Raw genomic sequence first — 12,568 nt, 5'->3', positions numbered from 1 at the left:
CAAATACACCTCAATCATGGTGGGCCCATTTAGTACTTAGGTAAGTGTGGGCCATTCACGAAATTGCATTGAAAAATATTAAAGAGAAGGAACCAATAAATGTTGACAAATTTTTTTAAATGTATTGATCTTGTTAAAATGAGATTTATAATAATATATAAAACTAGCAAAGAGTTGTGAAAAGAATGCTGGGTTGAGAACCAGGACTAGAATTCAAGTTTTCTAATTCTGCCTTGTTCTACCTGTTTGATTTAGGCATAGGATACTTAACACATTTGGTCAAGGATCCTTACCTTGACAGGAATTGAAGTAAATTATCTCAGAGTTCTCTTTGAGCTCTAGGTTTTGGTAATACTGTGCTTTTTGTATACATTTTTGATGTCATCGAAAGTTTCTTACTGATCTTGTTGACCCTTAAACTACATACAGACTGTCATGTTGTTAACAGTAGTTCATACAAAAGAAGAAAACTGTTAGTACGTGAAAACAGAAATATTTAACCAAATTTGACATTTTGTCAATGGGTTATTTTTATTTTAGGACATCTGAGTTCATCTTCCATATATCCCATATGCAGTGCTCCTTATTTATTGGCAACTTCATGCTCAGATGAGAAAGTAAGATTCTGGAGATGCAGAGTAACAGGTGGAGAATCTGGCACATCAGAGAATGGAAAAATGGATCTTGTATACATTTGGGAAGAATGGCCATTACTTATTGAAGATGGACTTGAGAACAATAGTAGTATAACTGTACCTGGTAGGCCTGTAGAAGTTAGCTGTGCACACACAAATCGTTTAGCAGTAGCATATAAGCAGCCTGCACCTAATAGTAGATCTTCTCAGGACTTTGTGATGCATGTAAGTATTTTTGAATGTGAGTCTACAGGAGGTTCATGTTGGGTCCTTGAACAGACAATTCATTTAGATGAATTAAATACAGTGTTGGACTCTGGCATTAGTATTGATAGCAATTTAGTGGCCTATAATAAACAAGAGGTATATTTATCCAGTAAAGAGAGTATCACATCAAACACAAAACATTTAGTTCACTTGGATTGGATGTCTAGAGAAGATGGTTCTCATATCCTGACTGTAGGAATTGGATCAAAACTTTTTATGTATGGACCCCTCGCTGGCAAGGTACAAGAACAGACTGGTAAGGAAAGCCTGGCATTTCCCCTCTGGGAGAGTACTAAAGTTGTGCCTCTTTCTAAATTTGTACTGTTACGAACTGTGGACTTGGTTTCTTCTGTGGAAGGTTCTCCACCTTTTCCTGTTTCTTTATCATGGGTACGGGATGGCATCCTGGTGGTAGGAATGGATTGTGAAATGCATGTATATTCCCAGTGGCAGCCATCTGCTAAACAAGAACCTGTTATAACAGATTCATACAGTGGAAGCACTCCATCTATAATAAGTTTAATAAAACAGAGTAACTCATCAAGTTCTGGATTACATCCTACAAAGAAAGCTCTGACTCGATCCATGACCAGTCTTGCACAGAAAATCTGTGGAAAGAAAACTGCATTTGATTCTTCTGTGGATATGGAAGATTCAGGTCTTTTTGAAGCAGCTCATGTTCTTTCTCCAACTTTACCTCAGTACCATCCCTTGCAGCTGTTGGAACTCATGGATCTTGGCAAAGTTCGGAGAGCAAAGGCCATCTTGTCACATCTTGTCAAGTGCATTGCTGGGGAAGTTGTGGCTCTTAATGAAGCTGAATCCAATCACGAACGCCGCCTTAGGTCTCTCACTATCAGTGCTAGTGGAAGCACAACCAGAGACCCCCAGGCATTCAACAAGAGTGAAAATACAGATTACACAGAAATAGATTCTGTCCCTCCACTTCCTCTATATGCCTTACTCGCAGCAGATGATGATAGCTGTTACTCATCTTTGGAGAAATCTAGTAATCAGAGTACTTTAAATAACTCAAAAGAAAGTTATGATGAGCTTTTTCAGATCTCAGCTTTAACGACTGATAGTCATATGTTAGAGACAGATGAAGAAAATACAAAGCCCAGGGTTATTGACCTTTCACAATACAGTCCGACTTACTTTGGTCCTGAGCATGCTCAGGTTCTTTCTGGCCACTTACTTCATTCTAGTTTACCAGGACTCAGCCGGATGGAGCAGATGTCTTTGATGGCCTTAGCAGATACGATTGCAACAACCAGCACTGATATTGGAGAAAGCAGAGACAGAAGCCAAGGTAAAACTAAATTGGGTATAGGATTAGAGGAAAAAACTGATGATAATATTTTTACCTATTTTCATAGAAAATAATCTTAAATAATTGTTATAAAAATGATGCCCATGAAGGTTTTTAAAATCACCATTGCTGCCTTCACAATAGTTTTAACTTGAATGTATACTATTTATCCCATAAGTCATAGTACTCTGAGAAAATGCACAAAGATTCATTATGGCCTGTTATTTTTACCTAATTGCTTAAGAATGTTAAAGATCCAACTGAATCCTTTTGAGTTTAACGAGTTAACATTCTTATTAAATAGTTAGATACTTGAAAATGAAAGGTGCTTTCTGCTTTTTTTCTTCTCATGTTGTAATAATCCACTATTAATTTGGTTTTTAAAATATTGAAGTTTTAAAAAAAATTAGCATTAATGTATATTCCTATCTGGAAAACAAAAGTAAACATAATATAGTTAGGTATTTTCCTCACCCAGAGAGAGTATTTTTTCTTCTTAATTTCCTGAGTTATTAAAAAATTTGGATGTAGAATTCCTGTCAAATCTCAAATAAGTTCTGAAATTAACAAGTCCATCCTTCTGTACCACATGTAGGTCAGTAGGATGCATCTCTAGAACTATGCTTGAAAGGAAAATATGGGGTAAATTTAAGGGGAAAAAAATAATAATTAAAAATTTAAGAAAAGAATAAGTTGGTCATAATTGTGACATTTTAAGAAGTATTCCTAGTAGATATTAGTTTTTAGTGTGAATTTATTATTAGCATTTTATTTTTTAATTGTTTAAAGTAAAAATCAGGCCCTCCCACCGTATAACTGTTTCTTCCAGTGTTAGCAGCACTATTATTATTGGGATGGATGTATGACTTGAATCAGTATGGAAAATATTGTAAAGTGCACCACAGAGAAGGTTAAACTGTTTTAGAATTCAGTCACATTTTAATTTAACTAAGATTCAGATCAGAGAAGGTCAGAATATAAAAAATGTCATAGACTCTGAGTCAATTCATTGTCTTCTTTATTATTTTTCAAATTATTTAACTATACTACTGCTTTTCTCTATAATGTATAATTGTATAGAAAAATATTAGATGATAATTAGACTAACTTTTGTCAGTTTCAGAATGTTGTGTCCCTGTCTTTGGTGCTGTGTCGTATGCTGCTTGCCAGAATTGTTAGCATTTACTTATGTTTTCCTAATGAAATGGTTTTTTATAAATAAAAATAAGTAAATACTTTTTTCTTTTTAATAGGTGGAGAAACTCTTGATGAATGTGGGTTAAAATTTCTTTTGGCTGTTCGACTTCATACTTTTCTTACAACTTCCCTTCCAGCTTATCGAGCTCAACTCCTACACCAAGGTGATTTTGGTAGTAATCTATTAAAAGGAAGTAAGGCCAGTAGAAGAAGAGAGGCTTGAGAACTTTTGTTTTTGCCCAGCTATGATAATGATCATAAATTTGACATGTACTAAGTTTCCTTCATTTATTTTTTAAAATATTTATTTATTTGCTTAAAACATTGGAATTTTTTGGTAGATGGAAAAAGTTAATGAAGAAATGGATATTGGACAATTGGATATTCTGTGTTACATTTTCAAATGTATCATACATTAAAGGCCAATTAGTATCGTTTTATTCTCTTTAATTTCCTTTTTAGATTTTCTTTTTTCTCCTTTTTGTCATTTATCTGAATTCAGTTTTTTCCTCCAAATTTGAATAACATTTTTGTTATAGAAATAATTCATATTCAATTTTTAAGTATTTTACAAAAAGTACAAAACATAGAAAATAAAAATCCATCAACCCCCAAAACTACTGTTAACATTAATGTGTGTTTCAGGTGTTAGTTTAATAACATTTCAGATACTCTCATAACCTGTGAATCAGGACTCACAAAGTAACAGAAATACTTTACTTAAGTTTAAGGTAACTTAAACAAAACAGGATATTTATTTGCTCAATGCCCAGGAAGTTCAAGAGAGAGAGCTGGCTTCCAGCATTATTGGATCTTGAGGTTTAAACAGTCTTATTGGGACTCTACAGGTTAGCTTCTGCTCATTGGTCTCTGTTCTTGCTGTCTGTTTTCCTTTCTGTCTGCTTCTCTTTCTGCTTCCTCCTTCCCCTCATTTTGCATTCAGCTTTGGAAAAGTAAAGCTTAAAATTCCAAGTCAAATTCTTTAATTATTTATGAAAAATTATTGAATTTGGTAGAGAATAGGAATCTAAAAATAATTTACAATAACGATCCAGTCACAGCATAGGTGTTTTGTTTTGTTTTGTCTTCTTCTCTTTTTTCTTTGAGGAAGACTGGCCCTGAGCTAACATCCATGCCCCTCTTCCTCTACTTTATATGTAGGACACCTGCCACAGCATGGCTTACCAAGCAGTGCCATGTCCTCACCCGGGATCCGATCCAGTGAACCCCAGGCCACCGAAGGGGAACGTGCGCACTTAACCGCTGCACGACTGGGCCAGCCCCTGTTTTATCTTCCTAATTTTTATGTCTTTATTTCCAAAGACTTCGGTATAGTGGGCATTTCGGATAGCTTGACACTGGATATTAGCTTAAAAACTTGAGTCCGTATATGTCAGAGCCACAACTTAAAAATTAGGGGCTGGCCCCGTGGCCGAGTGGTTAAGTTCGCGCACTCCGCTGCAGGCGGCCCAGTGTTTCGTTGGTTCGAATCCTGGGCGCGGACATGGCACTGCTCATCAAGCCACGCTGAGGCAGCGTCCCACATGCCACAACTAGAAGAACCCACAACGAAGAATATACAACTATGTACCGGGGGGCTTTGGGGAGAAAAAGGAAAAAAATAAAATCTTTAAAAAAAAAAAAATTAATCATTTACTTCATTAAATAATACTAAATAAAAAGTACTGTGAGGAGACAAACTAAAAGCTGAACAATAACATGTATGGGCCAGTAGGTTGAGAGAATTGTTGATGTAAATGATGCTGTCTAAATATAAAAAGTATCTTACTAGTATAGTGATATGAGATAATAATAGTTATGCGCCAGGATCTATTCTAAACGCTTTAACTATATTATTTCTTTTAATCCTCACAACAATGTTATAAGGTAAGTGCTATGATTATTCACATTTTGTAGATGAGGAGGAATCAAGAGACTAAGTAACTGGCCAAAGTTATATGGTTGATTAGGGATGGTGCTGGAATTTAATGTATGCATTCAGATTCCAGGGTCTTTGCAGTTTTTAGTTCTGTTCACCAAACTATACTGTCTACTTGATGCTTTTTTAATTCCATGAAATTAAATCCATAAAATAAACGTTGACCAAAGTAAGATGAGAATCAGCTTTGAAGAATCATACCAGTATAGAATAATGCTTTGTGTTTCTCGTTTTCTAAGAAAAGATCATGTATAATACCTAGCGAAAAGAAATCCTCAACACAGTGGTATTTGCCATGGGCATTTTTTCTTATATTTAAAAAAATTATATTTTAATTATAGAAAATATATACTCATTGTAGAAAATATTGAAATGATAGAGTTGTTCGGAGAAGGAAGAAAAAAAGTAACCCATATTCCCTCTAACCCTAAACACTTAATTGTAAATCTGTGAGTCTCATATAAAGTTTAGACATTTTTATGGCAAATATGGAACACACATTTCTGGTAATCATTATATAGTCATGTTTATATTTCTTATAACCATTATTTTTCACATTTCTTCAGGCCTGTCTACTAGTCATTTTGCCTGGGCATTTCACTCAGTAGCTGAAGAAGAACTGTTGAACGTGTTGCCAGCAATGCAGAGAGACAGTCCCACTTGGTCTGAACTAAGAGCTATGGGTGTAGGGTGGTGGGTCAGGAATACTCGTATCTTACGTAAATGCATAGAAAAGGTAAGTGTTTTATTTTGATACAAAAATTAATTAATTAATATATTTTAGATGTTTCTTTAAATGACATTCCATGTTTTCGCTCCTGCTTTTTTTTTTGAAACAGTAAAATGCTTTTAGTCTTTATATTTCAAACTATCATGTTGATAAAATTTTTTAAAATCTATATTCTAATTCTTAAATTGCTAGTTGACACATTTGTTTAGTAGTATATGTCTGGTTTTTACAAAATAATATATATATACATGTTTAGAAAAATAAAATAGTACAAAAAAGCTTGTAATGGAAAGCATAGTCTCATTTCTACCTGTCTGTGTCCTTGGAGGCTACCGCCATAAGTTACTTTTGTAATTATAAAATAAATATGTATATGTATATACATGCGTGCATGCATTCATATACATATTTTCTGTATTTATCGAGCATTTAAATAGATAATGTGTACCAGTCTTGTATATGTGGGAAATTATTTGTTCACTTAAAAATTGTTTCTGTGACATTTTGTCTAATATTTTCTACTTATAGGTAGCCAAAGCAGCCTTTTATAGAAAGAATGATCCTTTAGATGCTGCCATTTTTTACCTTGCCATGAAAAAGAAAGCTGTGATTTGGGGATTATATAGGTAGGTGAGAAAACTGCTTCAAAATGAAAATTTTTTTATGAGGAATAAATGTATGAAGTAAAGATTTATTGTGCTTGTTAGTGTGATTCATGTAGATTCTTAGTTATTTTCGTATTTAAGGAGCAATTTCATAGGGAAAAAGCCGAGGTGTTTTCTAGAGCAGAAGAATGTTGATAAGATCACTTCAGTTTATTTTCAGATTTATCAGTCCAGAAAAGCATTTTTTTTGCTTATTTTAAGAACTTCTCTTGATGCTCCTGTAGAACAAAAAAACTAAACCAGAAACTTGCATCTGGAGTGGGGAAGATGAACTGGTGGAATCTGGAACAGACTTCTACCCTCTGCCTTATTAAGACCTCATGGACCAGGCTATTCTTCCAAACTGCCCTTCTCCTGTGGGCCCTGACCCCATTCTTGAGCTAGGGTCACGTAGAATTTTTCTCTTTCACTTGTCCTCAGTAACACTTGGTGAACATGATTATCGTAAGTAGTTCACTATTTGTTTTGGCTTCAGTTCTAAGTGAATCCATGTGAACAGCAACCTTTGCGGGGAAATATGGCACTGATCAGTTTTGTAAGAGATTAGATCTTTCAGGATTGTTTTGAATCAGAACAAATTCCTTAGATTTTGATCACCAAAGTCAGCATCAAGTGGGCAGCAGGGATACAGGTGATAGATGAGGTTTAAATGGTAAAGTAGCACAGAAGTTTATGTAAATTATATATTTTGCGTGAATTTAAAAATAATTTCTCACAGTGCTGCTAGTGCACTTCTCTTTGTTGTTTGAAAGAAATGTTTTCAATAATCTCTGAGATTTATATGAAAAAGTAAATGGTTACCATAAATGTTCTTTTTGCTCAGAAGTAGATGTATGGTAATTTACAAACTGGCAAATGTTTCTTTTGAGTCTTAACTTTTAAGTTGCTGTCTTTATAAAATTGGTTTTGATGTAGAAACATTGTGTTCCAAAATTTTCACCTTTGTTTCCTTTGTAGATCGCAAAAAGACACCAAGATGACACAGTTTTTTGGACATAATTTTGAGGATGAGAGATGGCGTAAAGCAGCTTTAAAGAATGCTTTTTCTTTGTTAGGCAAACAAAGATTTGAACATTCTGCCGCATTTTTTCTTTTAGCTGGTTGCCTCAGAGATGCAATTGAGGTAATGAATGAAATATTTTTGAAAACAGTATTGTCATCTTTTTAAGCTCTTTATCTAGGGCTTAATTGTTTTTTGTTTTTAATTTCAACTTAAATGTAGTGGAAATAACACAAGGCTAAATACCTAAAGTAACTGGTAATATTTAATAGTGACTTAAAATTTTGTCATTTAGCTTGAATGGTATTTATACAGAGTTAAGATTATCCCAGTTGTGTTGATTAGAAGAGATAGGTAATTGATCTGCCTCTTAAGAATACTCATGAACAGGTTAAAAAAAAAAGTTTTTCCTATCAGTTGAAACATATTTGAATCTGTATTTGCCTATGCCTTAGTTCATGAACCTTAGCGAATTTTAACTGATTATTTCTCAGTAAACCTTAAAAAATTATAAACATTTAAGATAGCATAACATTTCTATCTCAATTGACCTTTTGCTCAGTTTTATTGAGTGATTCAGAACAACTTTTTAATTTGGAAACACTATAGTCTGCTGCTGATGTAGATGAGGAAGAGTAAAAGTTCAAGAATAGAACAATGTATGTCATTTGAATTGATACTATTAGGAATTACTCATTATTTCCTCATTGGGCTAATTCTTTTTGCAAATATATATTTAGTACTAGTGGGTAGATTTGCAAGTATTAGCATAAATGTTGTCGAGTGGATATGCTAAAGCAAGCAGTATATATGTTTTGTTTGTTATTATCTTTGTTCACTAATTTCAGATATTAATAAAGCCTGTGTTTGTCTAGTTATTAGTGAGTCAGTTGAGTTTATCTTAAAAGATGCCCCTGCTTATTTATAAACAATGTTTCTTTTCTTTTTTTGTGAAGGTATGTCTTGAGAAATTGAATGACATTCAGTTGGCTCTTGTAATAGCAAGACTTTATGAGTCTGAATTTGATACATCTGCAACATATAAATGTATTTTACGTAAAAAAGTTTTGGGAATTGATTCTCCTGTCAGTGAACTCAATTCATTGAATATAAATACGCATTATGATCCTTTTCTTCGGAGTATGGCATATTGGATTTTGGAAGATTATGGTAGTGCTCTGGAAACGTTAATAAAGCAACCTATCAGAGAGGATGATGGTAAGCTACACTCCAAAGATATTAATGGTTAAGAATTTTATTTTAAAAAAAGAATTTTGTTAGTATTTGCTAGGTGCAGAACACACTGTTGGGTGCTAAGGGTAGTACAAAGCAAATTGAAGACATGGTCTAAAACTTTATGGTTTAGTTGGGGACACAGAGTTATGTATATGTAGTTTTTTGCTTTTTTTTTCTCCCCAGAAAAATAAATTATTTTAAAACCAAGGACTTTGGATGTTCTGTTTTTATGAAATTGATGTATTGTACATAAATATTATCAACATTTGAATATAAATGTTTTGAAGAAAATACTGGTATAATGTCAGTTTATCTTAGGTGGAAGTTAGTGAATTTGTTATTCAGTTGTGTAATTTTTATAGTATAAATATATTTAGTGTAAAGAAAGTTAAGTAGTGTGATTAAAAATCTTTAAATAAATTCTTGACTGTCTTGTTTATGAGGTGAGTGAGGTGGAGAATTTTTTGTAATGTAGTCTTTTGAGCCCTACTTCTAGTTTTTGTTTTAGAATCCACTTTGCTAAAGGTTTTCTAGAGGTTAGTGTAAAATGGAGTTCTTTATATAAATTCATATAAAAATCATAGGATGTACTTTTCAAATATTTTTCCATAGGTAGAATTCAGTTGTATCTGGTAGCTGATATAATAGGTTATCTTATCATTTGGAGTACTTATTAGAAAAGGTTTTAGTTCATAGCTTTTGACATAACATCATTTAATCAGAAAGTATCATGTGTCTTACTATGAGAAACTTATCAGAAAGCCACGTTACTCAGTTGTTCAATTCTCCTAGCCATCTGAGCTGAAGATTTCTAGACTAGTCTCTATGTAATGAAGAGTGAAAAGAAAACACCTTTTCCATTCACTTTTCCATACCTACCCGCATTCATGTCAAAAATGTATTTTAATTTGGGATGAATACAAGATCAGATACTTTTAGAGCCAGTTAAACCCTGTATTATAGAAGAAACTTTTAAAAAAATAATAGTCGCTTGGACCAGGATGATAGGAGTAGAGGCAAAGAGAAGTGGTTGGATTTGGAATATCGTTTTAAGGTTGGTTAGATAGGACTGGATTGGATATGGAATGTGGAGAGAATAAGAGTCAAGGATAATTCCTGGGTTTTTAGCTTGAGCAATAGATAAATGACACAGGGAAGGCTAGGAGCAGATTTGGGGGAGTCTTGTTTTAGAAAGAGAAGACTTCTCTGATGAAGTGACCTTTGAGCAGAGACCTAATTGAAATGAACAAATAATCAGTGTAGGTATCTGGGTAAAGAGTGGCTTAGGCCAAGGGCGCACTAAATGAAAAGACCCTGAGGCAAGAATTTGTACATATAAATGGAAGTGTAATGTAGGTCTTTGGATATAGTAGTCTAGATTTACAGGGTGAAGTTGGGACTGGAAATAGAGAAGTACAAGTCATCAGCATATAGATGATGTTCAGAGCCATGGGACTATATGTACAAGTCATCAGCATATAGATGGTGTTTAAAGCCATGGGACTATATGAGTTCACCCAGGGAGTGTAGATAGAAAAGAAGTCAAGCACTGAATTCTAGAACACTCTCAACATTCAGAGGTAGAGAAGATGAGGAAGATGTATCACAGCATTCTGAGAAGGAGTGTCTAAGAGGGTAGGAGAAAAAGAACTAAGAGTGTGTAAGTGAATGTTTTAAATTATCTTAGATTATTACCTGAAGAGATGTGAAATCAGCATAACCTTTGTTTTCCTACTGTGTTAGAACACTTTCATTACAAATGTGTTCTTATCTGTTCAATGCTGTGTATTAAGTGTGGTCTGTTAATAAAATTTTGTCAAAAGACCAGGTAGATAAAGGTGCCATAGTAGAGAAAAAGGACTACAGTATAACATTTGAAGAATTTTTCTTGGCTCATAAAATGAATTTACTTTCAGATCAAGTCATGTCGTCAGCCTGTAATCCTGCAGTTTTTAATTTCTACAATTATCTAAGAACACATCCTCTTTTGCTGAGACGTCATTTTGGATCATCTGATGCATTTTCCACACACATGAGTTTAACAGGAAAAAGTGAACTGGCAGGAACAATTAGTTTAAGTGAAAGAAGATTATTTTTTACTACTGCCAGTGCTCATTTAAAAGCTGGCTGCCCCATGTTAGCTTTGGAAGTATTATCAAAGATCCCAAAAGTCATCAAGAAAACAAAACCTTTTTTTAGAACATCTAGTTTTCTGGATACTAGTAAAGACTGTTCTCTTTCTTCTCCACTGAAATTGGATGTAAGGGAAGATAAGTCTTCTGCTGTTGATCATTCACAGTCGCTGATGAATGGTTTTGGATCTTCTTCAGAGGGTTCCTCAGAGAAGCAGTCAAACTCCACTCTTTCTTTTGACTGGAGCCAACCAAGTTTTGTATTTCAGGATGACTCTTTAGAATTAAAATGGGACAGTGATAATGATGAAGAAAATGAGGATCTCCCTATTTCAATGAAAGAACTAAAACCTTTACAGAGAAAAATAGGAAAAAAAATAGGTGAAACAAGTTCTAATTACACAGAATCTCTCAGCACACTGGATGAAAATGACATTTTAAGTCCATCAGAAGATATAATTGCAGTTCAATTAAAATTTAGAGCATGTTTAAAGATTCTCACAGTAGAACTTCGTACTTTATCTACTGGCTATGAAATCGATGGTGGAAAATTGCGTTACCAACTGTACCACTGGCTTGAAAAAGAGGTGATAGCTCTTCAGAGGACTTGTGACTATTGTTCAGATGCCGAAGAATTACAGTCTGCATTTGGCAAAAGTGGAGATGAATTTGGATTAAACGAAGATGCTGAAGATTTGCTTCACCAAACAAAAGCGAAACAAGTGAGAGAAAATTTTCAGGAAAAAAGACAGTGGCTTTTGAAATATCAGTCACTTTTGAGGATGTTTCTTAGTTACTGCATACTTCATGGATCCCATGGTGGGGGTCTTGCATCTGTGAGAATGGAATTGATTTTGCTTTTACAAGAATCTCAGCAGGTATGTAACATATGATAGCTATGTACAAAAAACAGTTTTTGATACTGCTTTTTTTGTTTTTAAATATTAGAATTATTTCCTTCATTATGCTTGCTTTAAGGAGTACTTTTTTTTTCTTTTGTTTTTGAGGAAGATTAGTCCTGAGCTAACTGCTGCCAATCCTCCTCTTTTTTCCGAGGAAGACTGGCCCTGAGCTAACATCTGTGCCCATCTTCCTCCACTTTATACATGGGATGCCTACCACAGCATGGCTTGCCAAGCAGTGCCATGTCCGCACCCGGGATCCAAACCGGTGAACCCCGGGCTGCCGACGGGGAACATGTGCACTTAACCACTGTGCCACTGTGCCGGCCCCAGGAATACTCTTTTTTGGTGTAGTGGTTCATATTAGAATTTGTAGAGTTATATATGTATTGTAGTTTAAAGACAATGTGACATCAGGCCCTATGATCTGCTGAATTCATACTCCACATTCTTACATGAATGCCTTGTAAGGTGATGGACTTCTTATGATGAGGGTATTGTTCCATAATTTTTCAGTATAATTGGAATGTTCACATCCTAAAGTCCCTTCTAA

The 12,568-nt window shown here is 34.3% G+C and overlaps 1 protein-coding gene across 4 annotated transcripts in view; it reads left to right on the top strand.

The window, feature by feature from the left end:
- The window catches only part of DMXL1 (Dmx like 1), a 132,885-nt gene that overhangs the window by 54,288 nt on the left and 66,029 nt on the right, over positions 1 to 12,568 (top strand). For all 4 annotated transcript variants that reach the window (XM_014844067.3, XM_014844066.3, XM_014844065.3 and 1 more), the window contains exons 18-24: positions 541 to 2,214; positions 3,468 to 3,575; positions 5,917 to 6,086; positions 6,609 to 6,706; positions 7,703 to 7,868; positions 8,702 to 8,963; positions 10,898 to 11,991. In XM_014844067.3, coding sequence (XP_014699553.3) covers positions 541 to 2,214; positions 3,468 to 3,575; positions 5,917 to 6,086; positions 6,609 to 6,706; positions 7,703 to 7,868; positions 8,702 to 8,963; positions 10,898 to 11,991 — 3,572 coding nt within the window. The remainder of the gene's footprint in view (positions 1 to 540; positions 2,215 to 3,467; positions 3,576 to 5,916; positions 6,087 to 6,608; positions 6,707 to 7,702; positions 7,869 to 8,701; positions 8,964 to 10,897; positions 11,992 to 12,568) is intronic.

Source organism: Equus asinus, chromosome 9 (genome assembly GCF_041296235.1).
Source record: "Equus asinus isolate D_3611 breed Donkey chromosome 9, EquAss-T2T_v2, whole genome shotgun sequence".
NCBI lineage: Eukaryota > Metazoa > Chordata > Mammalia > Perissodactyla > Equidae > Equus > Equus asinus.
The sequence above is the reverse complement of the archived record's forward strand: the minus strand, read 5'-3'. Positions and strand labels throughout refer to the sequence as shown.